The sequence below is a fragment of the Echiichthys vipera genome (assembly GCF_963691815.1).
Source record: "Echiichthys vipera genome assembly, chromosome: 2".
Classification (NCBI taxonomy): Eukaryota; Metazoa; Chordata; class Actinopteri; order Perciformes; family Trachinidae; genus Echiichthys; species Echiichthys vipera.
Genome location: NC_139827.1, coordinates 5,554,969 through 5,582,110, shown reverse-complemented (window position 1 = coordinate 5,582,110; position 27,142 = coordinate 5,554,969). Strand labels below are relative to the sequence as shown.

The 27,142-nt window shown below is 43.3% G+C and overlaps 2 protein-coding genes across 3 annotated transcripts in view; one reads left to right on the top strand and one right to left on the bottom strand.

Annotated features, from left to right (window-relative positions):
- pla2g6 (phospholipase A2, group VI (cytosolic, calcium-independent)) overlaps positions 1–15,836 on the bottom strand; it is a 219,148-nt gene extending 203,312 nt beyond the window's left edge. The window contains exons 1-18 of one of the 2 annotated variants that reach the window (XM_083930569.1): positions 15,797–15,836; positions 13,726–13,946; positions 12,396–12,605; positions 11,476–11,656; positions 11,151–11,338; positions 9,923–10,019; positions 9,402–9,584; positions 8,270–8,378; positions 7,178–7,294; positions 6,026–6,116; positions 5,752–5,915; positions 5,521–5,671; positions 4,768–4,904; positions 3,773–3,927; positions 3,560–3,611; positions 3,042–3,157; positions 2,863–2,936; positions 1,339–2,258 (exon numbers count right to left, since the gene is read on the bottom strand). In XM_083930569.1, coding sequence (XP_083786695.1) covers positions 2,114–2,258; positions 2,863–2,936; positions 3,042–3,157; positions 3,560–3,611; positions 3,773–3,927; positions 4,768–4,904; positions 5,521–5,671; positions 5,752–5,915; positions 6,026–6,116; positions 7,178–7,294; positions 8,270–8,378; positions 9,402–9,584; positions 9,923–10,019; positions 11,151–11,338; positions 11,476–11,656; positions 12,396–12,605; positions 13,726–13,940 — 2,385 coding nt within the window. In that variant the 5' untranslated portion in view covers positions 13,941–13,946; positions 15,797–15,836 and the 3' untranslated portion in view covers positions 1,339–2,113. The remainder of the gene's footprint in view (positions 1–1,338; positions 2,259–2,862; positions 2,937–3,041; positions 3,158–3,559; positions 3,612–3,772; positions 3,928–4,767; positions 4,905–5,520; positions 5,672–5,751; positions 5,916–6,025; positions 6,117–7,177; positions 7,295–8,269; positions 8,379–9,401; positions 9,585–9,922; positions 10,020–11,150; positions 11,339–11,475; positions 11,657–12,395; positions 12,606–13,725; positions 13,947–15,796) is intronic. The other variant, XM_083930570.1, reaches the window with a different exon arrangement.
- Positions 15,837–17,436: 1,600 nt separating this feature from the next.
- Positions 17,437–27,142, top strand: cbx6a (chromobox homolog 6a). Its single transcript, XM_083924536.1, has 5 exons — positions 17,437–17,598; positions 19,282–19,325; positions 19,460–19,525; positions 20,547–20,613; positions 21,764–27,142. Exons 1-5 carry the CDS (start codon positions 17,518–17,520, stop codon positions 22,982–22,984), a joined length of 1,479 nt encoding a protein of 492 aa, XP_083780662.1. The 5' UTR covers positions 17,437–17,517; the 3' UTR covers positions 22,985–27,142.

The following is a 27,142-nucleotide window of genomic DNA, read 5'->3' as shown; positions in this document are numbered from 1 at the left end:
CCTGAAGTAATTATACGGAATGTGTCACCTTTCGGACGCCGTTCGCTGGTGTTATCCATGTCCGGACGGATCTGGTCTGCCGCAGTTTCCGGTCTTTTTGTGTCGCTTTTACTGGGTAAAGCCGCCGAAGTGCAAGTAGAATTAATTTACACACTTCTAAGAATCTACAAGTGACGTTTTATAATTGTAAATCCGGATAAGCGGATGAAGATGAGATGAGATAAGTCCTTAAGGCATTGAATTACCTGTCACTAAAGCAGAGCTACAGCAAGATCCAATTGGGTTGAGTTTCTGTGGTGGGCTGAACCTTTTTGCAGTTAAATTACAGATTGTACCTTTAAATAAAGTTGACTCAGTCATGCATGCGCTCTGAACTGTTTAATGATAATTAACAAAATAAGGGGGAAGAAGTCAGACCCAACTTTACAATTGAAATACAAGCCATATTTAACCAAGATGGTGACTGCTAAAACAAAGACACGCCATAAATACAACTCAAGTCCATATTAATATATTTTATTACCATACATGTACTTCAGTGATTAATCCAAATACAAAAAAACATAGTGTGCAAGTAGCAGTGGGTCTCCTGTTTCTTTCAAGTCTTTCAAGTAGGTTGAAAATTCAAGTCTAGTTATAAGTCCAGTTGTCACAGTGCATGTTACATGTGTGCTCAAGACACTTTCACAGACTGAGAGGTCGTGTGCAAGCAAGTTATCAACGGACGTGAGGTTAAATATTGTTTAAAGACGGTATGAATAAGTTATACAGTAAAGGCATGAGAATGTGCTGCAGAGAAAAGAAAGGAAAAGGTATAAATGTGGGTTGCATACACATAAGGCAGAGTTGATTCATCATCACCATCATCTAAACTGCTACAGTACACTGCAGATTTTGTAGAGAGAGAGTGACTTTGTAGCTACAGAGGGGAAAAAAGAGAATGAGGAATGAGGAGGAGTGTTACAGTTTTATCACAACCAATCAGAATTGAATGAAATCATGCTCTGGTTAACTCTAGTTGTTACCCAACACTGACTAGAGGGGGAGAACGACACTCAGCTGACAGTGTCACAGTCAGGGCGCACTCACACTGTCCTTCCGCACCGGGCCAAAACATCATTTTCGGGTCAAGCCTAGTGCGTTTGACCAGTGTGAGTGCAATCGCTCCGCGCATAGCTGCGGCCAGCTGGCCGTCCATGGCCCGTCTGAGAGAGGTGGGCTTTTGTAGAGCGCGTTTGCACATGTACGAGCACGAGGCCTGCGATGGTTCTGACATAATTCATGTGTGCCTGTTGGGACATAGAAAATAGAAGGACGGACCATGCGGGGACATTTAACAACAAAGACAATGGCGGTGAAAGGTTCACGTTGGTGTGATGCGGAGGTGGAGTGTTTACTGCAGATTTGGTCGATGAAAATATTCAAAAACAGTCGACAAGACGCACAAAAACTCTGAGGTCTATGGAAAGATTTGTAAACAAAGCGACGCATCGTGATATCGTCAATCAATGCGTGTGACGTGTTACGACGTGATGACTAGGGACAGGCAAGAAGCATTTGCGCGAGGCCCAGGTAGTGTGAGTACAAACGGGCCTGAAGGGGGGACAAGGACCCTAAAGCCCGGGGCGCGGTGCGGAAAGGACAGTGTGAGTGCGCCCTCAGTGTGTGTTACTTTCGATTTGATTTGGTTGATAACACTTCCTCCTACATTTCCCCTGTATTCACTTATCAGCGAGGGAAATCTCCACAGTCTCCCTCACCAGTTTTATGTACAAACAGTAAACTTAATGAACCATGATAGTGACCGCGTCAGTGAGAAGGTTGCATGATGCTACATAACTTGCTGCGTTAAGTCCGTTGTTCTGCTACTGTGTGCCGACACGTCAGCGGAAACACGAGAGTCACTGTGGTCGCATCGTCTCAAGGAGTTTGAAAGAAAGAGCACGCCAACACAGACATTACAATCCTGAATCAGACACGTCTCACTAATCTCTGCGCCTCGCTCGGTCGCTCTTGTCTTGTCGACTTCACTCGCAGGGACGCTCATTCGCTCTCGTGTTCTCCACCTCTTCAGCTCTCGGAGTCCCGTCCTCACAGCCTCTTTCTTGTGCTTTCATTTGTCCAGGAGCACCTTTGCCAGGGACTGGAGGTTTTCCCTCTTCTCGTACAGGTACATCTGGGTTTCCCACAGCATGTCCACCAGGACCGCGTCACTGACTTCATCCAGCAACACCTCCTGAGACAGCTGGGGACTCAATCTGTACAGAAGACAACGCAGGGATTTGTAAAGAGGTTCAAAGCACTTAGACATAATAAAGCAATATTAGATAAATGCCAATGTGTTTTTGTTTATTGTGTTTTCAGTTCAATAGAAGCGGATTCATAAACTGATTCAACTGGACTTGATATGACCGCTAAGGGTTAAAAACTTGTTTGACTGCATGTCATGATCTCTTCCTGTTGACTTTAAAGCTGGTGTAGTCAAGTGAGGCTCTCAGTAGCTAACTGATCTTTATATGCATGTTAAGGTAGTGTATTGGTTTGAGTGACAGGTGCCTCAGGCTTAGTTTTCTATGGAAGTTTTCTGAATTTCAGAGTTTACTTTTTTAACTGGTGGTCTGATTGTGTGAGGAGTCAGACAAACTGAACTGCCACTTGTCAGTGACTGATATCAGCCACAGCACTTGCTTGTTAAGTCTTTCACAGCCATTTGTGCAGCACTTGTCCATTAAAAATGAACGGAAGATGGAGATGATAATGTTAGGTCAGAAGAGGGCGAGCTGAATTAGAGTTACCACAGACAGCAGAGATACTGTAGCAGTAAATGAGAACCAGAGTGCAGCAGGTTCATAGTCAGCTGACCTGTGGTAGATGGTGTCTATCATTTCACACCAGGCTCCTGCTCTGTCCACCGCACAGCCATCAGAGTCCGTACACTGGCCAGTCAGAGAGGGGGAGAGAGAATTTCAGAGTAAGACACAAAAAAAAGACACTTGTTGTGCTCCCAAACACACAGAAGCAGGTTCTGTAGCTCTACTCACGCAGTCCACCAGCATCTTGCCCAGTTCCTTGGCTCCTACAAAGCTCTTGGCCAGCTCCAGGGGGTTGGAGGGTCGGAAAACATCCACAGAGCTCACCACCACCTGAGGAGGTTTCCCTGGAGATGCACAGCAGCACAGACGTAAGCATACAAAGAGGAAGACTTTACTCAGAGGCAGTTAGTTATTCACAAAGTGCTGTGTAACCTTTCCTGTGTATAGGGCACCTTGAATAAACAGCATTCATCACATGACATATACTAGCTTATGGATGTTGCAGTTAACTAGGCATTAAATACAATATCAAATGAGTCTTAGCACTACTGGCCAAGCAATTTGTCTCCCAAATAAAACAACTATACTTCAATTCAAATTCCATATTAATACAAATGTACCAGCAGGGAAGACACTGATTGTGGATGTTAGATACACAAAAGATCCAGATTCACAAAGTGACTATGAGTTTTGTTCACGAGAAGCATACGATGCAAAATGCACCATGTTTTAATAAAGTGGCTTACCTGTACCAAGGGAGACCACTATACCCAACTTCTTGATTTCATTCCCGTGGCCCTGAGAGGGAGGAGGGTTAAAAAGGGAGGAGACAGATAATTAAATGATAATATAATAAATTAAAAATGCTTTAAAAAATCCACATAAGGCAGCAATTGAATGTGAACTTAATGGAATACCAGGGGAGAAGTAAAAATAGAATTTAGTGTCAGTGTGCCTACCTCTGCTTTTAAAGATTTATTGTACTGATGGATTTCCGACATGGCGTCTAGCGTCGGGTTATTGGCCAGAAGCCCTCCATCCAGAAAGCGTCCCATTGGTCGAAAGTATGAGGGGGCGGCGCCACTGGAGCGGGCAGCTCGCCACACAAGTTGTTCTGGTGTAAAGAGAGATTTTTTTTTAAAAAAGGCATGAGGCAATTATTCAGAGACTTTGACTCTGGGTGCAGGCTTTAAGACTTTAAACTCAAGAGGACTGAAACAAGTGAATTACTGCTGTGTTATTAAAAGTAAGGTGGTATTTGGTGTGGAATCAAATTCAAAGGAAAAAGTTGGACATTTTGGGATCATTCACTTTCTTGCCAAGAGTTAACTAACTAGACTCATTTCTGGACGGTAAGTGTGAAGCTTTATTAGCTTAGCATATAGCCTGGAAGCAATGGGGAAACAGCTGGATCTGTCTGAGGAGTTAAAAGATCCACCTTCAACAACCTCTATTGGTCACTAATTGACATCAATCTTCTCACTCAAAATGTCAAACTATTCCTTTAAACAGGAATTTGTGTGGCGTTACCCAAATACTGTTGTTCTGTGAACTGTTTCCTTTCAAATGCTTGTAGTCTCTCACTCACACACCTTCATCTGTCACCTTCCTACGCTTTCTGGCTGGCTCCTCTGTGTATCCTATTACCAACACATCCTCATCCTCCCATCCTGCAACAACAACATGGCTGACGCTCAAACAACACAGCAACACTGGACTTCAGGATTCAGGATTACCATAGCATGCATTATCAGAAGTAGGTTTTTGCATCCAGTGCCTCCCTTTTCAGGCTTTTTAAATCCTGAGTGCACTTATTACTGTTTTAATTACCCTATCCCAGAATTTAAAGCCACCAAGTGTAGGGTTTGCTTACTTTGACACCATCCGGTGGTGATATCGATGTACTACTAGTGAGCACACCAACATACATAACTGCTTCCATTTGTTGAAGTACCTTGTGGGATGGTGAGGGGCTTGAACGTGGCAGTGGTTGCATATGGGGAATCTCTGTGGACTGAGGGGGGGTCATAGTTCCTGAAGATGTGCAGCTCGCCTGGATGTCTGTCTGCCAGAACACTGGTCACCATCACTCTGTGCAAAAACAAATAAGAGAAAACGGGCTAGAGAGCAGACAGGTGAGCTGTAGGCAGATGATCTCACAGCCACTCTCTTTAAAACAAGCATTTACACCAAATGACACGAATTGTTGTCAGTTTCAGCATCTGGCTACTATTTAAAAACGTTTAAGTGGTTTCAGAGCACACATTTCTAGGCAGCCGAGTCTTTTTTTCCAGGGCATTGAGTTTTTTTGGAGCGCTGCAGTCGAGCACTCCAGGGTAAAATTAGCTCAAATTCTCAAAGGCACTGTACCAAGAACTAAGTCATTTTTCTCACACAGCCAACAGCAGAGACTCAGGAAAACACAAATTACAAAGAAAGAAAGACAGACGACTTTCTGGGAACTCTTTGGCTGGATCATCCGGAAGAGAATGGGTTGTATATTTGCAGATTTATGTGTGGTAGCATAGTGCTGGCTCACACTATCAGCTGGCTTACATTAGAGCATTTTACCATTTGTGGGACCCCCTCGAAACAAGTTGGTACAACTCCAGGGGTTTATCTCATCGAATGAATACATTTCAATTATTATTTGCTGGTAATCTTTTGTTTTTCAGTGTTTTTATTCCGAGTTCCTCTGAATAGTTACCTGGGGTATCGGACATCTGTCATCTTGGTGTTCTCTCCGAACTCCTTCTTCAGGAAGTCCTCCAGTGGTGCTGATTCGTAAGGTCGTGACCCCTTGAACACCTGCTCCTTCATCCTAAAGTAAAGGCAGCGGAGGTACTCCATGGACTTACCTACAAATAGAAGGAACGTTATCATCTGCTGAGAGATTTAAAAAAGAAACATGAAAACAAAAAGGGACGGAGACACACACCGTGGATTATAGCGAGGGCCAGGATGCCCCCAGTGCTGGTGCCAGCCACCCAGTCGAAGAGCTCTCTGGTGGGCCGACCGGCTTCTCTCTCCAGAGCGATCAACATCTGGATCAAAACCAGGCCTTTAATACCTCCACCATCCAGACAGAGCAGTCTGTCCACCCTGCAGAGGAGAGGAGAAGATTTCTTGTCTGAAGAGTTGCACTATTCATAAATACAAAAGATGAAAGTATTCATATATAAAAAATTGCATCATTTAAGTTTCATACTTACTTCCGCTTCTCCATTTTGGGGCCGTCTACTTCCGATGTGCTTCTGCTCATTGCACTGACTGCAGCCCCCAAATACATAATGTCCTCAAACCCTGTCAGCCAATCACAACAGTTATTGATATGGGGTCCGCACATGGCATCGAATGTTTCATGAAGGATGGGAAAGGAAAGGTCTGGGCTTCCTATGAGTCTATCTATGGTTTTGTTGTTAAACATTTAGTTTCATATAATGACATTTTCACAAAAAACTCTAATCTCATTGAGGCATTAATATGACTCAAGTCATAGTAAGCAGCACTTAAATAACATTAAAAGTACCGTATTTTCCGCACTATAAGTTGCACCTAAAAACCTTCAAATGTCTCAAAAGCCGACAGTGCGCCTTAGAATCCGGTGCTCCTTATATGTGGACCAATATTGAGCCACAACAGGTCTCGCAACTACGGTGAGCAGCCGTCGACTCTATTTTCCTCCGTAGAAGAAGTAACGCGCGGTGCATGTTGAGATATACGACTGCGCGAAGCGTGCCGTTTCATTTCCATGTGTGTGTTTGTGTAAAGAGCCCAAAATGGCTCCTGTTAAGAGACATGCTTACGACGCAGAGTTTACACTCAAGGCCATTAGTCACGCAGTAGAACACGGGAATAGAGCAGCAGCCAGAGAGTTTAACATGAACCAATCAATGGTGCAGAAGTGGAGGAAGCAACAAGACGACCTCCCCTGACTGTTTTGTTGACATTCCCTTTAGCGCAGCTCCATCTAATGGATGCAGAACGTAACCCCAGCCTCGACTGTAGCGTCTGTTCTATGCACCTTATAATTTGGTGACCTTATATATGAAAAAAGTTTCAAAATAAGCCGTTCATTGAAGGTGCGCCTTATAATGTGTGCGCCTTATAGTGCGGAACATACGGTATAAGAATAACTTAATCAGTCTAAACTATTTTGAATATTAAAGAAAGCTATAAACAAATTTTACGTTTGGTTTTTAGTATTTTAACGAAATACATTTTTCACTGGATGAGACCATGAACTGTCCAAAACAAGGAAGTATACATGAAACCTTGATGAACCAAAGGGAGCCATTAAAATGGAAGAAAAGGCTGAAACAGAGCCCTGAAATGAAGGGCAGGAGGAGGGATGGTGGTGTTACCTATGCCTGCAGGCTTGGCCTTGTCGGAGAAGGGGGGAGGACTGCTGGGGGAGGGTGGGTGGCACCGCTGGACCCCTACACTACACAGCATGTCCAGCAGTATCTTTCTATTAGGACCTTTCATGTTAACACACACGCGAGCCAACATGTTAGACATGCACACATACACACCAAGAGAGAGATAAAGATAAAGAGATAGATGGGAGACAGAGAGAGAGAGAGAGAGGAAGAGAGAGAAAGCAAGAATAGAAGCCAGCTGTTAGCAATTATCATGCATTTTTAAAATCAATACATGAGAAAAGTCTCCTTTTCTGCTTCAGAGCGTCAGACAGGTGGTTTCATACACAATCATCTCAATGTGCATCAACAAATATGCTCATGCAATAATCCTGTTAAATAGAAACACTAAGTCAGGAGTAAAATGTTCTTTTTAAAATCTTTTATCTTTTAAGTCAGAGTCTATCATTTAAAAGCCAGGCGTCTTTGGCACAGTCTCCTGCTGAAATCAACTAGAGGAGAATCTGACGTTTATCATACTGACGTGCTTCTGTTCACCACAGACCAGTTAATGTCACACTGAAGTAACTTCACTGCGTCTGAATTTCACTACCACAACATTTATTCATGCATAATACACTGCATGGCCAAAAAATGTTTTTATCATTTATCCTCTTTAGATGCTTTTTCTTATCTTATCTTACACTGTATGGCAGTAAGACTTTGTTTAGTTCACCTTTAAAAAGACACTGTGAATGTGTCAGTCCCTATTGCACTATATTGTATATATGAGACAAAACACAATGCATCGCTTTAACTTCATACTCAGCCATTTTCATGCAGTAGCTTTAGTATCTAGAGTGAAACACGTGCAATTAAATGAGACTACATGTTTATATGCAATTAAGTTCAAACTGGCCCGTTAGTTCAAGCATATGAAGTTCCATAAACTCATCACTACTTCTGATTTCCCCCCACGTCCCCTCTCTCTCTCTTCCTTTAATTCTTCCTCCAAATACCTCCTTGGCCCTCATCTCACCTCCTCACAGTTTAAAGCTTTCGTTTACGTCCCCTCTCTCTCTCTCTCTCTCTTACCTTTGCTGGTGCGAGCAGCGATGAGTCCAGGCGTTTCTCCCAGGTCGTTGTGGATCTCCACGTCAGCCCCGAACACAATCAGAGCTTTGATCAACTCCATGTGGTCCATCTAATGAACAGAGAGTCACAGATGACGATACTTAAAACACAAAATAAACATTTCTACAGCAATGTGACATGAAAAGGAAAGAAAAGGAGGGATAAATGCAACTTTGAATACTCCTGAGTTATGCACCTTTGATTAAAAAAACAAAAACATTTTCTATTCGAGAGATTTCAGAAAGAACCCATCAAGCGAGAGCGATAACATCTTGAAGTGTGAGCATGCTGGCCATTATACTTCTCAAGTGTTTTAGCGGGTTTCCTCTCCTCCTAACACTCTGTTGCAACCACTTTGCAGAATCATTCCTTGACATTTCTCTTCCCTTTCATGAACATTTTTGATTCTTAGTAAGAGATCAATGCTTTTATCTAGAAAATAAGAAGACATGATATCTAAGGGCGCACTCACACTGTCCTTCCGCACCGCGCCCCGGACTTTAGGGTACTTGTCCCTCCTCCCTCTCCCCCCGCGCCCCAGGCCCGTTTGTACTCTACCTGGGCCTTGCGCAAATGCTTCTTGCCTGTCCATACGTCATCACGCCGTAACACGTCACACGCATTGATTGACATCATCGTGATGCGTCGCTTTGTTTACAAATCTTTCCATAGACCTCAGAGTTTTTGTGCGTCTTGTCGACTGTTTTTGAATCTTTTCATCGACCAAATCTGCAGTAAACACTCCACCTCCGCATCACACCAACGTGAACCTTTTGCCGCCAATGTTGTTGTTAAATGTCCGCGCATGGTCCGTCCTTCTATTTTCTATGTCCCAACAGGCGCACATAAAGGACGTCAGAACCACCGTAGGCCTCGTGCTCGTGCTCGTACACATGCGCATGCTCGTGCTTGTACATGTGCAAACGTGCTCTACAAAAGCCCACCTCTCTCAGGCGGGCCGTGGACGACCCGCTGTCCACAGTTATGCGCGGAGCGGGTGCACTCTCACTGCTCAAACGCACTAGGCTTTAACTGAAAAACCGGTTTTGGCCCGGTGCGGAAGGACAGTGTGAGTGCGCCCATATACACACACCTTCATTGCGAGGTGCAGGGCTGTGTTTCCGTCCTGGCCCCTCAGGTTGGCGTTGGCTCCGTGTGTGAGCAGCACCATAGCCGCCTCAAAGCGGCCCTTTTTGGTGAGAATATGGAGAGCGCTCTCCCCGGTCTTACTGAGGTAGTTCACTGCGCAGCCCTGTTCCAGCAGCATACGACACATCTGGCAAAAGAGAGAGGAAGATTTATTTAAACATCTGTTTGATATTTCCCCTCAAATGTTAAGTTGGTCTTTAGGAATTCCCCAGAGCACCCAAAGCAACACAATTACAGGCCACTGGCTGGGAGCTGCGCTATAAGTTTTTATTATTTAGTCAGTTGCTTGAATTCCAACCGGTTGCTCACATTTTTCTGGATGTATACCACAAGAGTCCATTACAATACAATGTACTGTAATTGTTCGGGAGTCAGTCATTCAGTACATTCATCCGACCTCTTTTCTAGAAATTCAAGCTGATTATTGATTTCTGAGCACAAAACACATGATGTGATATTTCTCACCTCAGCAGTTTTGGACCAGTGGAGAGGCGTCCCTCCATACAAAGAATCCTCAGCCTGGAGCTGGCCTGGGTCCGCTTTGAGGATCTCCTCCACACAGCTGACGGTCAGACACAAAATAAAATAGGAATATTTACTATATATTAACTTAAGAACATCATTCAATAACTTTTTAATAAACAGCACAGAACCCCTGAGGTTTTATTTTGTACGCTGACGGTTTTATTAACAAAGCACAACGGTTCTCATGTGTTGTCTTTTACTGATTTTAATGGCTGCAATACACTGAAGTGATGTCATTTTTTGAACTGATATTTTAATTTCTCCAGAAACCATTTAAAACTGTACCATCTGGCCACACACAGCAGAAAAGAGAAAATGTTGCAAATCATCATCCTAATATTTTAAGAGGTACTCTTACGCTACGTTGTTTCTGGCGGCCTCTTTGGCAGTAAGATGTAATTCAGGCGAGTCTGTTCTTTCAGAGCCTCCATCTTGTCACGTTCACGCTCACTATGTGTGTTGACTTTTTTTTTTTCGCTCTTTTGTAAACCTTATTGAAACACATTCACCTCCTTACTTCGGTCCGTCCCTCTTAAATCCACACACACACACACACACACACACACACACACACACACACACACACACACACACACACACACACACACACACACACACACACACACACACACACACACACACACACACACACACACACACACACACACACACACACACACACACACACACACACACACACACACACACACACACACACACACACACACACACACACACACACGCACACACACACACGCACACACACACACACACGCACACACACGCACACACACACGCACACACGCACACGCACGCACGCACGCACACACGCACACACGCACACACGCAGGCACACACGCACGCACGTGTTCCTATTACACTTCTGCCCTTACTACAAGCCTGACTCAGAAGTTGGAAGTTTTTCGATAACCTATTACAAATGAACGCATCATAACCGCTGTCAGCAGAGTCACTAACATGGCGGCCTAAATAAATCTAGCCCGGGAATGTTGCCACAGACTGGAGTAGGAATACTCAGCAAAAAGGCAACAAGTGCTTTCATTAGTGGCTCATATGATCGATGACCATTGTTTTAACTCACTCTTTGATAGATATTAACTTAAAAGGCAATTAAATAGATGGAAAGTAGAACTTTGACCTTACTCACCCCTTCTCGCTGTACTTCATGGCACTGTGGATGGGGTAGCCAGCGCCACCAATGACGCCACACTTGGCCCCACCTCCCAACAGAGCTTTGACAGACTCCACGCGCCCCAGGCGGCAGGCCACGTGGAGCGGCGTCTCCCCGTTGTTGTTCAGCTCATCCACCCCTGGGCACAACCGCGAGCACAATTCCTGAATGAGGAAAGGACGCAGTGATGAAGGACGGTACCGTGAGGTTAGTGGACGGACGGAGGATCATCATTATTGTGCAGTTTGGAGTAAAGCATCAGTTGAATTTTAAGAACATTGACTTCTCTCCTGAGTCTCACCTGGATGATGACAGGAGTGTCCTGCTTGGCGGCACAGTGCATGGGAGTCTCTCCGTTGCGGTCTCTGATGTCGGTGCGAGCCTGGCTTTCGTCCAACAGGTCCTTCACACACGGCAAGTCACCGCGCTCACATGCCAGGTGCAGGGGCGTCTGACCCGAAGCATCCCTAGCATTGATCTGACTGGAAAGAAAGAGGACGCGACCACACGGATCATTTTGTGCACTGAAGTCACTGCATTAATATTTTGTTTTATCAGTTTTGGTCCCTGGTGAGCCGCCGCTGTCTTCCAACCATATCACTCCTGCACAACACTGAGTTTGCAGTGACTTCAGAGTTGCGCAAGATCAACGGAAAAACCACTACACTGAACCATTATCCCACTTTATTAGCAAAGTTATGATTGACTGATTTTTTAAACCCAATCTCTTCAATTTAAGACCTAATTTCACTTTAAACTAATTTCCGAATGATGTCTTTGTGATTCAATTTTCCAACAAAAACGTTTGTGAATGCTCTTTGAAACAATTCACATCTTGGATGTCTCGTCCTTCCGAGAATTTAACTCAAACTTTGAACAGAAATATAGCAACTAAATATTTCCGTTATGATATATTGACTTTCTCAAGCAGCTAAAACAAAACTAATTTGCTGCATGACAAATGAGAAACAAGTTTCCAGTCATTCGCAATTAGCGGGATTGCTTTTGATTGAAATTGCTTTTGGGGATAATTGTGATCTAACAAAACAACAATTTAGGTGATTTATTAAGCAACAGTGGCAAACTCTTACTGGTCGCAGCTTTTCAGGTGATAAGACCTGATTATTTTCATCCTTAAAAGATCTTCTTTGACTGTTTGCACAGATATTTCAAAACATCCTTTTGCACTCTAAATTTTCCTTACGCTCTTACTTGTCTTACCTCTGGACATAGTTATGTTTGAGACACTCTCTTAGGCCCGTCTCCACGGCAACGTGGGCCGAACTCCAGTCCGGGTGGTTGCGGATGCAATCGACAATTGGCTGGGTGGTCTCCGCCTTCAGAGGAAGTGTCTCGTAGAAGGGGCGGAGCTTGAGGGCAAATTGGGGGAACCAGTTCATGGCGTCCTCCTCTGACGCCACCTGAAACAGCCTGGTTTACACAACGCAGTGATTAGTCACATTTCAGCATGAGGGGGAATCTGAATCAGTCCCAACATTTTGGGAGTGTGGTAATACTGGTACAAATAAGTTAGGAAATAATATTTCTCCACAAAATGTTTTTCTCCCCAAAACTCAAGAGTGCCTTCGAACTGACTTAAAGGAGCATCTTTGTTCATTCATTGGATGTGATGTTCATGTTTTGTTTATTGGATATAAGCAAAGACACTCTCCAGTTTCCTGTCTTTGGGGTAACTCTCCTCTCGTTTCAGGTGACTTGCCCTTCCTTATGTGTCATCGGTCTGACGTTCCCCCCTGATCCATGGTTGTTTCCACCTGTCTTCCCCTTCCTCATGTGTATATAGTCTGTGTCTTCCCCTTCCTCATGTGTATATAGTCTGTGTCTTCCCCTTCCTCATGTGTATATAGTCTGTGTCTTCCCCTGTCTCGTGGCCAGAGTATTTCGTTTGTCTCGTCGAATACGTCCGGCCCCGATCCATAGCCTTGTCCCAGCCTTTGAGTCAGAGTATTGCCACGCTCTTGTTTTCTGCATTTCTGTATTTCCTCTGAAGAAGAGTGATTTTGATTTTGATTACATTTTTGGTCAGCTTTGTTTTTTGAGAAGCTAATTTCATAGTCCCTTTGTTTTCCTCCTGTAGTTTCACTAGCTCAGTGCAGCATGAGTTTGTTTTTCAGCCTTTTGCTTTTTCCCTCCTTGAGAGTGTTTTTTCTTTACAAATAATTTTCATAGCACAATCCCTCGAAGCATAGAGTAGTCAAAGAGTTTTGTTTCCTCCCTTGTGGGAGTGAATTTTGGTTCTTCTGTGAGTGTGCTCTTGTGTTTTGTTCTGTCTAGCTCAGAGTTTCATAGCCGGTTGAGTTATCACTCATTCTGAAGTCGAAGCAGAAGTTTCAGAATAAAAGCCTGCATAAACTGTTCGCCTTCGCATCTGAGTCCTCATTCCTGCCCAGGCCTGACACCCTTACAAATAGTTTTTTCTCTCTACATTAGCTGAACTTCTGCACACTTAAACCCAGTTCAGAGGCTGTATTACGCTGCAAATGACACATATCACACCGCTCTCCCTGACCGTGATGACATCGATACTGACCTCAGAGTCACATTGGGCGTCTCAGGGCACATAAGCAGACAGTCCCATGACTGACACTGGGTGTTTTTGTACAGGATCATGCGTCCCTCCTCTTTCACCAGGACTTTGCCTCCTCCACTGTAGTCAGACAGCGGCACATCCCTGACTCGGTAGGGGTTGGTGAAGAGGGTTGACACAGAGGACACTGTGTCCAACAGCCGGCCCAAGAACTGCATCGTCACCTGGGAACAAAGAACAGGGACCTTAAGGAGGACTAAGACCATCTACAGCACAGTCTCTATGACCTCTAACGGATGTCAAACAGGAGGTTTTGACAGCACATGAAGAAATGTGTAGCTCTGCCCTCTTTGGCGGCTCTACCGCAGCCTGTAGGATTGTTGTCAACAGTGATTAATTATTTATTCTATCCAAAAGACAGGATGTTACCTCTCAAGAATAACAACAAATGTAATATCCAAGATATTATCATAGTGCATATGGCTGCTGGAAGTCTCTAACTTGGTGGTTATATCATGGAGTAACAAACGGCACTATGAAAAGCAATTTCTGTGAGGTAAAGCTAAATTATACTGTCGTTACCAGCTGAGCTACCACTAAGTTTGTTTTATTGAAAAGATTCAATATAAACATTACTTTTCTTACATGTTCCACAGTTAAACATAATACCAAAATTTCATTTCTAAATGTAGAAACAATAAATGACAAATTAAAATGTACAAGGACAGTAAAACGTAGAAAAGGGAAAGAAATGAGGTCTGCTAAACTAATTGAGTACATTTGAAATGCCTGAATAATCTAAAAAGTGCATATGTCAGGCTGTTTTAACATAATCAAATCACACTCCTATCTGTAATTACATTTTAGATATCCATAATACCATTTCTCCTCGTCAAAATTGAATTATTACAAGTCAGAATGATCATTTCAGATATCCACAACATCACTCTTACTTGTACAAATGACGTCCCTTTTGCTATTCATGTGTATTGGGCTTTCAATTCTAGATATCCACAGTTACATGGATTTTGGGGCGGCAGTAGCTCAGTCCATAGGTGACTTGGCTGGGAACCGAAGGGTAGCTGGTCCGAGTCCCTGTGTGGACCATGAATGGAGCGTGGACTGCTCGGGGCGCCGGTCACTTCCAGCCCCCTCGCTCTAACATCTCTCCATCATTGCATGTATATAGGTCCTGTCTGTGCGTGTGTGCGTGTGCGTGTGTGCATGTGTGTGTGTGTGTGTGTAAAATGAAAAATAATAATAGAGTGAAATAAAGGAATTATTCTTCTTCTACATTATGGATATCTATAATGTAATTCATACTAGTAAAACTGCAGATGTACATATATGTAATGACATTTTTACTAGTGAGGATGTATTTTGGTTAGTCAAAATAACATTATGGATATCTGGAAATGTTTTTTTCATTTATGATATCTGAAGTTTGTCCTATAGCTAGAACTACACTACAGATATTTAGGTTTACATTCTAGGTAAATGCAATTGTGCATACCCAGAATTGACAAGCCCAATACACATGAATAGAAAAAGTTATTGATATCTTAAATGACAGTTGTAGATGGCGGATATTTGAAATGTTGTTGTTTTTTTACTAGGAAGACTTTAATTATAGATATCTGCAATTCACATCCGGTCTAGCTAGCAAACGTTAAAACCGTTGGTCATACGTACATCAGTTATTTACAGTTGGAAGTAACGACAGATAGCTTTAGCAGGATAATGTCTGTGCACAGTTTAAAACAGAAACTCCTTGATGCAGGTTAGCTTTCAGTTTCCACTTCCTATTACACTGGAGCTTCTAGTGACGACGCAAACTGAGGCCGCTCTTCGTTTAAATGGTGAACAAGTGGCTCTTTTCATGCTGCTCACGAGTTTAACACCATCAATTCGCCTTGATACCAACGCGAAACGAGAGAGGTCAACGAAACCCCAGTTTGTTAATGTTTAAGAATACATAACCCACATATTCTCAGCATGTATGCTTCAGTTAGCTGCCTGTTAAGTGTAGTTAATCGCGTTAACTCGCAGCTCGCCGCTGTCCGGCCATTCTTACCTGCTAGCTGTCCTCCGTCCGTTGACTTCTGACAGCGACATCAACAACCGCGACACTGCAACCGAACGTGCTACGAGTCGTGATTGACGTGAGTTTGCTCCAATCAGAGCTCAAGAGCCAGACGGTTGCTAGGTGAAAGGGGAGGGGCGTAATACCCAGAAGATGCTGGGGGGGTTCTTCACGCTGGAAAGCCCCAGAGCAGCAGAGCAGCGGACCTTTGGACACTAAAATAAGTATTTAAATACTTTACTTAAGTCTAAGTAGCGATAATCCTGGCAGTAAATTAATTATATTATAAGTATAAAATATAATAGAGGCAATAGGCTACTAGTGAGGACTCTAAGGTCATTCTTTCATCTGTCTTTTATGTTCAATTCAATTCAATTTTATTTATAGTGCCAAATCATAACAAAGGTTATCTCAGGACACTTTACAGACCAGGTATAGACCACACTCTATGACTTATTTATGATTTAATTAATTATAATTATAATGTAAAGTAGTTTCGTGTGTTTCAAGGAGGATGGGAGCTCAACGTTGTTGTTGTTTTTATTGCAATCAAAAAGGCATACATCATATTTAAGATTAATAATGAATTTATTTTTTTTTAGGGCCAGAAACGTTTTTAACTTCTTCCTATCCCTTTGAACATCAACTATATTAATTGAGTACTTCTTCCTTTTCCTGTTGTGGCTGACAGATAAAGGGATATCATTAAGGAATAAAGTATAAATAAATAAAATAAAATAAAATACATCTAAATAAATATATAGATAAGGCACTTCTTATTCTGGGGTAAGTGAAAATGAGTAGTTCATGTGCGTTCACCTTTCTTGTTTAGCAACAGTGACAAGGTTTTTATAAATATATATTCATATTATATAACATTAAACTCTTCTGTGAAGACCTTAAAGTTAGGACTGGATGTATCCCCTTTTCTTCCTTCTGAAGCAAACAGATTTGTTATCATGTTCAAATTTTGAAATTATATCTTTGGGGCTAATTGTTATGTATTGTTTTGTTTTGTTGTAGACAAGTTTCCCATATCCCCGCAAAATAACAAATGACAAAATGCAAATACAAAATAAATCTACATTTTATTCTGGCTCATCTCCATAAAAAAGTGCACTTTTCCTCCACATCAGCAAACCATTATCATATTGTTTATACTATATTGTGTGTTTATTGCTTATATTATTTTACTTTGCTTATTGTTTTATTATATATTATTTTTCTAAAAATGTACCGAGGGGGAGTAGCACTCCAATTTCGTTGTATGCAAATGCAATGACAATAAAGGCTATTCTATTCTATTCTATAAATGAATTTGTCACAATAAATAAAATGCAAAATAAATTAAAGTGAATCTCTCTGATTGTGTTTAAAATACAGGATTTAAAGGAGCAAAACAACTCATTTTATAGCAGAGGAACTTTCCTCCTGGTGAGATTTTATTATGACTCTGCACATTAATGACAGCTCAGAGTAGCGCGCGCGCTTCTTTTGCATCCTCGTGAGAGTCTTCATCGTTGCCGGGACGACCAAAAGGGGCTGACCCTGGCCACGTGACAGATATCGGGCTGTAGTGGTGTGTGTGTCTCTCTCTCCCTCTCTCTCACACACACACACGCACACACGCACACACGGTTGGTCTGAGGTGGACTCGAACAGGCGGCAGACCCTGAACACACACAGGTAGCTTCAGTAGCTTCAGTCCGGACATGAAAGAGAAGATGGAGCTGTCGGCGACGGGAGATCGTGTTTTCGCCGCGGAAGCCATCCTGAAACGCCGCGTCCGCAAGGTGAGCTACGTCCCGCGTGTTTTGACTTCCCCGCAGATGTTTAGCCGCGGTCAACACGGCACGGCACGGCACTACTCAAGCCCATAGGCTCGGGGGTTGCCTTTTTGCGCCTATGGAGGCCTTGTTGATTAGCAAGAAGCTAACCAACGGCTGGTTTATTAGCATGCTATAAAAAAACAACAGCGGCACAAAGCAAAAGGGGGGCTAGCTGCAGAACAACGCAGCCCAGCCGATGGGATGAGGGCTGCGCTGTGAAAATGGAGGGGCCCGGTCTCTCTGCCAGCTAATGGAAGCTAAAGCTATACGGTCACGGTGTGTTTTTACAGCCTGTGTGTGTAGCAGCACCCACATTAAAGGCTTTTTTGAGGCTGCAGGCTGTGGAAAATGCTCCCAAAACACTAGTTCCTGCACTCATCTGCTGTTTGTGAGAGATGGTTATATCACAGCCACAGCCGAGGAAGGACTTCTGGTAGTTTCTCGGTGTTTTTTTATCACTTCAGTATGACTTGGGTACTGAAAAGACCCTATAAATCAAGGTGGGGAACCATCTTTAGTGTCCACAGTTAACCAGCAGGCCCCAAAGGGCTCCAGTTACTTCTGAATTGCCTGCAAAGACTTCATAGACTCCTTCTCCTGAGCTGCAATGCACAAGTTTAAGTTTGGCTCCTTGCACAGAAGTTTTAATCTTGATGATACCATATGATGCAAACATCATAATATGATGCAAACATCATAATATGATGTAACTTCCATGCAAAGAGCTAAAAGTGTATGGCGTGCAGTGTTAAATAGGAATTTATTGAGGAAGAATGCGATTATAACTCTGAAAGCCAGGATGAGCTTTTATTAAAGGTTGAATTTGTAGAAGCTTTATTAAAAGATATATATATTTTCCTAAAAAATATACCCACGGGGCGCTTTGAGGGGTACAGAAAGAAAGTATTGCTTGTCGATAAAAAAATATATTTAGTCTGAATTAATATTAAGAAATGTTTTGATAGGTTTGACAGTGACTTGCTGCCACGTTCTGTTTACATTGTAGCAGCCAATAGCGTTGGGCGTTGCAGGTTGCCAGGGTTGTCTGTTGTTGGGTGCAGCTACTGTATGTTGGCACTGGGTGAAATGGAGTTTGCCGATCCTGCAGCTGCTTATTTGTCCCAGCAGCTGAGTGACCGGAGACGGGCAAAAACCAGAGTCAGTATAGGCCAAGCTTTAACTCCATGGACTGAGATAAAGGAGTTCAACGGCATTAAAACGCACGCCCACATGGCTACATTTCTCCTTGATCTGTAGCTAACTTTCATGTTTACTTAGCTGTAATGGAAACTGTCTTCTGCAATACTTGTTTTTATGGCTTGTTTTGCCAGAGTGGATGAATTCAAACAGGCTTAAACAGACTCCGGTCTCCTGTAGGCTACTGGGCCGGGTCTGGAATTGTTTTTTGTTGTTGCAACTACGATCTTCAGACACTAGATGGCGGTGTTCTGCTCATTCTCCATATTCAACCTTTTAAGATGAGAACTGTGAAGCATCCATTTCTTTATTGGGATAATCAAGTCATCAAGCTCCAGGTTGTGACATTTGCTGCAAATGTGTTCCAGATTTAAGGGATTAAAAAAAAATCTCTTATCCCCGTTGTCACAAACTGTTTGTTAATCCACCATCTGTATTTGTCTTCTGCAGGCAAGACTTGAATATCTGGTGAAATGGAAAGGATGGGCAATGAAGTAAGGGCTTCTCTTTGACTTTGACCTAAATTTGAATTAACAACCCTCCTTTAAAAAATGATTTTGTGGTTTGAAAAAGAAAAAAAGTTTCCTCTTGTTGTGTGTTTTCTTCATGTTGCTCCTTCCTTGTTCAGGCACAGCACTTGGGAGCCAGAGGAGAATATTCTGGATGACAGGCTGATACTAGGCTTTGAGCGAAAGTGAGTAAAGACGGATCATAATGAGAGTGCATACACCACGTGCAAAATACTGCACAGTAACGCTCAGGGAATAAACTCACACTATTCAAAGTGACCTTTCACTGAAATGCACCTTTCTCTCTCTTGCACATTAAAATCCACATAGCATATTGTAAAATAGTGCTTATCTGCAATACTGTACTTTAATTTTATTGTTGTTCATACTTTGTATTTTATATTTGATCTTATTTTTAGTACTTCTGATTGCTTTGTACTGCTGCTACGATGACCTCATTTCCCATCAGGGATAAATAAAGTTATCTATCTATCTATCTATCTATCTATCTATCTATCTATCTATCTATCTATCTATCTATCTATCTATCTATCTATCTATCTATCTATCTATCTATCTATCTATCTATCTATCTATCTATCTATCTATCTATCTATCTATCTATCCATCCAAGTCTTGATGAGTTATGTGTGATTAAAGTCGCTCATAGTCTGATATGCTTAGGATTTGGGTTCCTTTAAAATGTTTAAATTTCAGTCCTAAGTCTTGTTCTTTACATATTGTTATGTGTCCTTACCTTAGGCTATCTCCCATATCTCTCACTAAGTGCTCACGTTTGCTTCTGCTTTAACATCATCAGTGAGTGTCTTTACATTCCTCCTCCTCTTCCTGATTCTAAAACCTCCATCTTAGCGCAAGCCCTTTGTGTCTGCTGCCAAGCCACTTGAAAGCCTTTTTGCTGCTGACACAGAGGAGATGTTTACAGTCAACTAAAATGGACCCCATGAAACAGACAAAACTAAGAAGACGCATGAAAGGGAAATCAAAACGGACACATGTTGACAGAGAACCTGGCTGTGTTCGAACACGTCTTCAAACGGTTATCTGTCCCCGACTGCTCTACTTTCACACTCACCCCTTTGAGTCGTTATACTTTGGTCTTATTGTGTTCTATATTTAGCTCGTCTTTACCTGTGTGATCTGTATCATCGTGACTGTAATCTCCTTTTCTTTCTTTTTTTACAGGGAACGGGAAAGGGAAATGCACGGGCCGAAGAAACGGGGGCCGAAGCCCAAAAACTTTGTCATGAAGGTACGTTTACTGATGTTTGTTTTAATGTTAATGCAGGAAAATGAGGCTCTCAATGTCAAAACGTATTATGGATGCTGCAACACATCAGCAGCCTTTCTTTCTTTTTTTAAATAAGGAGATTTTAGCAATAAGTTGTTGATCAGTTTCATCAAGATCTTCTCAAACTGGTACCATTGCTCTGGTAGCATGTTACAGGATACTGGAAAGTTCTGCTTGTGGTAAAAATAAGGTCAATCCTCCTGAGACGGGCTTGTTTGAAGCTAATTTTAAATATTGTGCTTCCAACGTGCATCGCTGTCAGCACTGGGGAACACACAATGTCGGATTACAGTTATGACATACTTTATTAGCTGGATAAGGCACAGTGCAGTTGGATGTTAAGGAAGAATAGAAAAGTGCTTTCTGATGTTTGAAAAAGTTCACATAATTCATATGTTTCTCACAAATAGTTTGTCAGTAGCTGTGTTTTATAACTCTTTGTTTAGGTGTTAAGGTAAATTACATACTGCTTAATATTCAAACTAAGCATATCTTTAAAGACGTGCAAATAAAGATGTCTGCACATGTTAAACCTGGGATAATTGAGGGTTTTTTTTTTGTTCCGTCACTGTTTCTACATTATTTAATCGACTATATATCACCATGAAGCAGTTCTTAACTACACTCTAAAATATCATAATTGCAATGCTTTAGAAACGACTGTTACACGTTCCTTGGATGTCTAAAAACATTTTCAGACAAACGACATCTGTAGACCGGCTCAACACCCAAACCCATGCTTACGGTTCATATTAGTTTTGCATTGCCAGTCCTATCTCTGCAGCACTGTGTCAGAACTGGAGAGAAGTCTATTTGCACCGCTCATTATTCTGGTATGAGGGAAAAAACCCTTCTGGCTTGTTTGTGTTTGCTTAAACCAATGACGAATGTCTTGGACAGTGCTAAGCCCCAGATACAGCAACAGGGGCCTTCCAAAATAGATAGCAGAAGGGAAAGAGAAGGCTGTCTGAAATGGACAGCAGGTGAGTCAGACTAGGTTTATATGGGAATCCAAGTGGGCAACCTGTGTGAGAAGGAGGCTGTTTCTCTACAGAAACAAAGCCCACACTCCTGCAAAAGTTGTTTCTTAACTCTTCATCCTCTCCCTCAGGCTCCGAAAGGAGGGACCAGCAGCCGCGCCTCAAACGGCCGCCAGACTACATCGCGCTCTTCTACGTCCGCTTCCAGTCGAGCAACCCCTTCCTCCTCCGCCTCACCCCGTTTAGCAACTTCGTCCACCTCTTCCTCAAGTGTGGCACCCTCTCCAAAACTCAATTCTCTTGCAGCCACCCACAAGCTGAAGAAAGACATTCACCGTTGCCACAGGATGTCCAGGCGCCCGCTGCCCCGCACAGACCCGTTGGCGTCCTCCTTCTCCAACCCCGGGGGCTTCCCCTCCCGCCTGCACGTCTCCCCCTTCTCCGAGACCGTCCGCATCCTCAACCGTAGGGTCAAACCCCGCGAGGTTAAGAGAGGTCGGATCATCCTCAACCTCAAGGTCATAAACAAGTCAGGTAGGGGTGGCACAGCTGCAGGCGGCAGGAATATTACAGATGGACGCCAAAACATCCCTTCACGCAATCGCATCATCGGGAAGAAAGGAGAGGCACCCTATAGACCTTTCCAGCCGCCTCTGAAGATGCTGGGGTTCCCGATGTACGGGAAGCCATTTGGGCTGCAGTGTGGTGGACCTCTGTCCTTTCACTCACACCCAAGCTCCAGTACAGGGGCCAGGGACACCCGTTCTACTTCCTCCCGGTACCAGTCACCTCCTCACACCAACGCCTCAGCTGCTCAGTCCCACCCTGCCACCAGAGCCTCACCTTCCAGCGAGGGTCCCAAGTCCAGTAAACCTTACACAGAGACCCAGAAGGGGCAGAGTGCCAAGCAAGCAGCTACTGCCCCGTCCTCAGATGCAAACCCTGCGGCGTCAGCGTCTCCTTTTCTCCCTGCCTCGCCATCATCTTCCTTGGAAGACGAGGAGGAGGACCGTTCCACGACCCCAGAGGGAGGCAGGAAAAGTCCTCGCCAACGCAGGGCTAAATGCCAGCCTCCCGCCGCCCCTGCCTCTGTCACCAAAGGGGACCAGGGATCTGACCCCGCCAAACCCCAACGAGTGCCTGCTGAGGGAGACCCCGACTGGCACCCTGAAATGGCACCGAGCTGCAAGGATGTGGTGGTCACTGACGTCACCACCAACCTCGTCACTGTCACCATAAAAGAGTTCCCCTCCCCTGCCTCAGGCCCCGCCTCACCCTCCGCGAGCCCTGAGAAGGCCCCCTCCCCTCCCCCCAGCAGCACCTCTGAGGACCCCTCTCCACCAAAGCCATAGGAGGTCGGATGTTGTGAAGTCGATTGCCATTTATGATGGAAGAAAAATATCATGCCAATGTTGCCACTTCAGCCCCCTCCTACCCTCTCCTTCAAAACGTATCCATATTTGTGTAACAATGAATTAAGTGAAATGTAACTTAAAACCCACCCAGCCATTGAATAGTTTTAAAAAAAGCATATTTTTTTGAAAAAGACGTGTATACATTTGAAATCGGGTAGCTAATATGCCCTTAAATTGCCATATTTTGTCCACTTGCACAGCACTAACTCTTTGAGGCAGACTTGGGTGGAATAAGCGTTTGTTGTCTTTCATCTGCATCAGACATGCGAAATATAGCCTGTTTGGTGTAATAAGTTATCCAAAAAGTGAAAAGACTCAGTCACGCTCTTACCCGTGTGTGTGTAGGGTGAGCTTTTACCAAGCACACTTGGTGTGTGTGAAAGAAACAAATGCTATTTTGAGTCAGGCGCTGCTGTGAAGACTGTTATCGACAGCCTTCAGGTGTTGTGCCAATCCCCTGCCCCCTATTCTCATTGGAAGTCCAGCTTGTTAATGATAAATGAGGTGATGTATTTTTGCACTTAACAGTTGGACTCTCATATATTGCATCAATACAGCGAGGTAAATGCAATGCACTTGACTGCATGGAGAAAAACAAACCTATTTTATGTAGTTCATCAATTTTTCAAGGCCTTTCTCCTCTTGCTCTCTCGAACGCACAGGCATATTCATACAGTACGAGTAAGTATTTATATGCACGCACAAATAGTATACACAAACAATAGTTCTTAAGTTATTGCTGTCCTTGCCGTCTTTCCCTGCTTGCCTGGTTTTCCCACAAACCTACCACCACCTTTAACTCCGTGGCGTCCACCAAGACTCTAAACTGGACGGCGGTCGGTAAATTTCGTCCGTATGCCAGATTTCGCGCCGTGTAACTCCTCAACTTGTCAAGGTCTAGAAGTTCCATGAGCTGAACACGGCTCAGGCTGAAGCCACCGACCAAATGCAGCTAAAAATAATCTTGTGTTGAACCTTTGAGCTACTTGGCAGCTGCGTGAAGCCTGTGGAACATGTATCCAGGCAGTTTTCGGCTTGTAGAAATCAATAGTAGCGGGTAAGTTTGCCTCTTTACCTTAGACATTGCTGGTAGAGCAAACTTAGCGACGCCCTATTTTGTTCCGTAAGTTGTCGCTGGTCTGTTTATTTAACAGTGCTTTATTAGTGGTTCTCGAGTTTCAGTGGAAGTGGTTCATGTAGCATGTTTCAGGTGTCTCCTGCTACCCATAGGGTAAGAGAAGCTGAACCAGGCCAAGGATGGACTGTGCCAGGAACCTGAGGATGTCCCAACTTATCCACTGTCTGTTGGGCATAGTTAAACAGAAATGTGGTTGAGATTTTGTCATCTGTGTGACTAAGAAGAGGCATTTTGGGACACAGCTTCAGCTCTTCTCTGGACCTGACAAGAATAGTTTCTCTAGTTACAATCAAGTCAGCAAAAGTATGACAGCTTTCTGTATCTCTGCTGCTGCTTTTGTAACTTTAGTTTTGGTCAATTCTAGTGTAACTCTATCCAGTGGGAAAAATACGCTCTAGGTATGTTAAACTGTTCCATTGTGGACTACAAGTCAGCCATTAACGTGTAGGTTTGCCCTTTAAAGCTCAGCTACTGTAGCGATTCCTCTGTCAGCGGGGAAAACTGTGAAAGTCAGTTACAGTTGTGTTTCAGCCACAAATGTCTACACGGAGGTTACAAGCTCATGTTTTGGCACGGATTCTTTTCTGATGGAGTGTCCGCAAACAAGACACTGTCCTGTCTTTAGATCCTGACCTTTGACCTGATAGTTTCCTTACTGCGGGTGACACGGTACTCACGAGGAACCATGACAAATTGGACCCAAGGATAAATGCGGGGAAACATCCATTCTTGCAGTCTGTTCCTCTAGAGGGAAATTGTCTCAAGACAAATTGTCTTTTATCCGTGGCTGATAAATGTATCTGCTCTGTACTTCCTCTGCCACTTTACCGGGTCGCAATCGATCAGACGCTTCATTTTTACTGTCAAAGATGACCGAGTGTTCTGTTTCCTGCCTTGCTGCTTTTGCTTTTTTGTTATCAAGGCCAAAATCTACAACTGAGGACCTGATGTTGTTTTCTGCCCGCAGAGTAAAGGATGTTTGCACCGTTGTTTTCTCAAAATACATAAAGTGTGCTGTCGGTAGTGTTTTGTTAGACAAGATCTCAGAAGGTGTGATCCATCACCCACGCGTTCTTGACAGTGAACTCCCGCCGAGCTCATTCACCGCAGGTTGTTTCTGCCCGAAAACTCAAACGCGTTCAACATTTTTGACCTTTCACGTGCACCTAAAGCAAACCTGGCCCTTTATACGCAGGCTCGACCCTTTTCTGGCGCTGCCTGCGCTTTCTAGACCTTCCCAGACCTTGGCTCTTACTTACTGGCGTACCTGTGTGTTAACAATATTTAAAAATAAATCTTCCGCATGTGTTGCCTTATAGCTGCTCCGTTCAACCCCAGCTGCACTCCAGGCGACAGTTACCTCGTCTTACTCAGCTCTTACGTGCTAAAAGAATTTAAAAAAAAAGAATACTTCCTTACTTGCCGTGGCTTCGGTGGTAGAGATAAAGATCACAATACTGCAAACGGTAATAATGACCTTAAAAGGAATCCCATGTCTCACTTTCTAGTCGCAGCATTCTCCATGTCTTCGTTAACACGGACGAGGACAATGTTGCCTCCTCCTCCTCCTGTCATGTACTGGATGGTTCTAGTTGTTGTCAGTTCTGTTTCAGTACTCTCATAGGTTACACGTGGAAGGGTTTATTCCAAAATGACACATCCATTATATAAAGGGGAGAAACCGTTCACTCTTATGAAAGCTCAAATTCAAATTGAGGTACCGTATTTTCCGCACTATAAGGCGCACCACATTATAAGGAGCTTAGAACAGACGCTACAGTCGAGGCTGGGGTTACGTTCTGCATCCATTAGATGGAGCTGCGCTAAAGGGAACGTCAACAAAACAGTCAGGGGAGGTCGTCTTGTTGCTTCCTCCACTTCGGCACCATTGATTGGTTCATGTTAAACTCTCTGGCTGCTGCTCTATTCCCGTGTTCTGCTGCGTGACTAATGGCCTTGAGTGTAAACTCTGCGTCGTAAGCGTGTCTCTTAACAGGAGCCATTTTGGGCTCTTTACACAAACACACACATGGAAATGAAACGGCACGCTTCGCGCAGTCGTATATCTCAACATGCACCGCGCGTTACTTCTTCTACGGGGGGAAAATAGAGTCGGCGGCTGCTCACCGTAGTTGGAGACCTGTTGCTTTAATGGTCCATATATAAGGCGCACCGGATTATAAGGCGCACTGTCGGCTTTTGAGACATTTGAAGGTTTTAAGGTGCAGCTTATAGTGCGGAAAATACGGTACTTTTAAAAAGGACAGTACTTGACTTAAATCCTTATTTGACAGAGTGAGAACAGATGAACTAAAGGAATATCTTCTTCTCCAAATGGATGTATCACAAGTTGGAATAGGTTTCTTTCATCTACTATATCTTTAATATCTCTAAGTGGTGGGTAGAAGTGACTCTTGCGGTTGGTAGATGTGTAAGGTATTAGGCTGCTCGCTGATGTTTCCAGCAGTTGATAGCAATGTTTTCCTTCTCTTTTCCGTCTCATATGGAGTAGCACAACTCAACTTAGTGGCCTACCTTTCAACCAAATAGGGCTCTTGATTTTATTATGTTACCTTTTTATGTCCTTTTTTTGAATTGTTTGACATTTATACGTGGCGTCGTTTTGAAGTGCTCGGTTAATTTGGCACTGATTTGAAAAAAAGGAAGGATCCTCGTTTAAATGAATTGAAAATGTCCTTTTTCCTTCGTACTGTACTTTAATAACTTTTATTTGAAATATGCATAATAATGTTAATGTGATGCTGTTTATGTTTATGTTTATGAATGCCATTTTTTAAATAGTCCAATATGGGTTTCCGATTTTAATGTGTCAAGACTGCAGTTTTGTCCGGTGTGATGCTAATATGAATTATGTACATTGTATTGATGGTGTTGATGAGGAGGTAGACGATATTGATGACATTGTAATGTATCTGAACTTCTGAAGCATGTTTTGC

What these genes read in the sequence shown, in the direction of transcription:
- cbx6a (XM_083924536.1), top strand. Translation starts at nt 17,518, where the DNA reads ATGAAAGAGAAGATGGAGCTGTCGGCGACGGGAGATCGTGTTTTCGCC. An exon ending in TGAAACGCCGCGTCCGCAAG is followed by an intron (nt 17,599 to 19,281) that starts GTGAGCTACGTC and finishes TGTCTTCTGCAG; the next exon opens with GCAAGACTTGAATATCTGGT. An exon ending in CCAAAAACTTTGTCATGAAG is followed by an intron (nt 20,614 to 21,763) that starts GTACGTTTACTG and finishes CCTCTCCCTCAG; the next exon opens with GCTCCGAAAGGAGGGACCAG.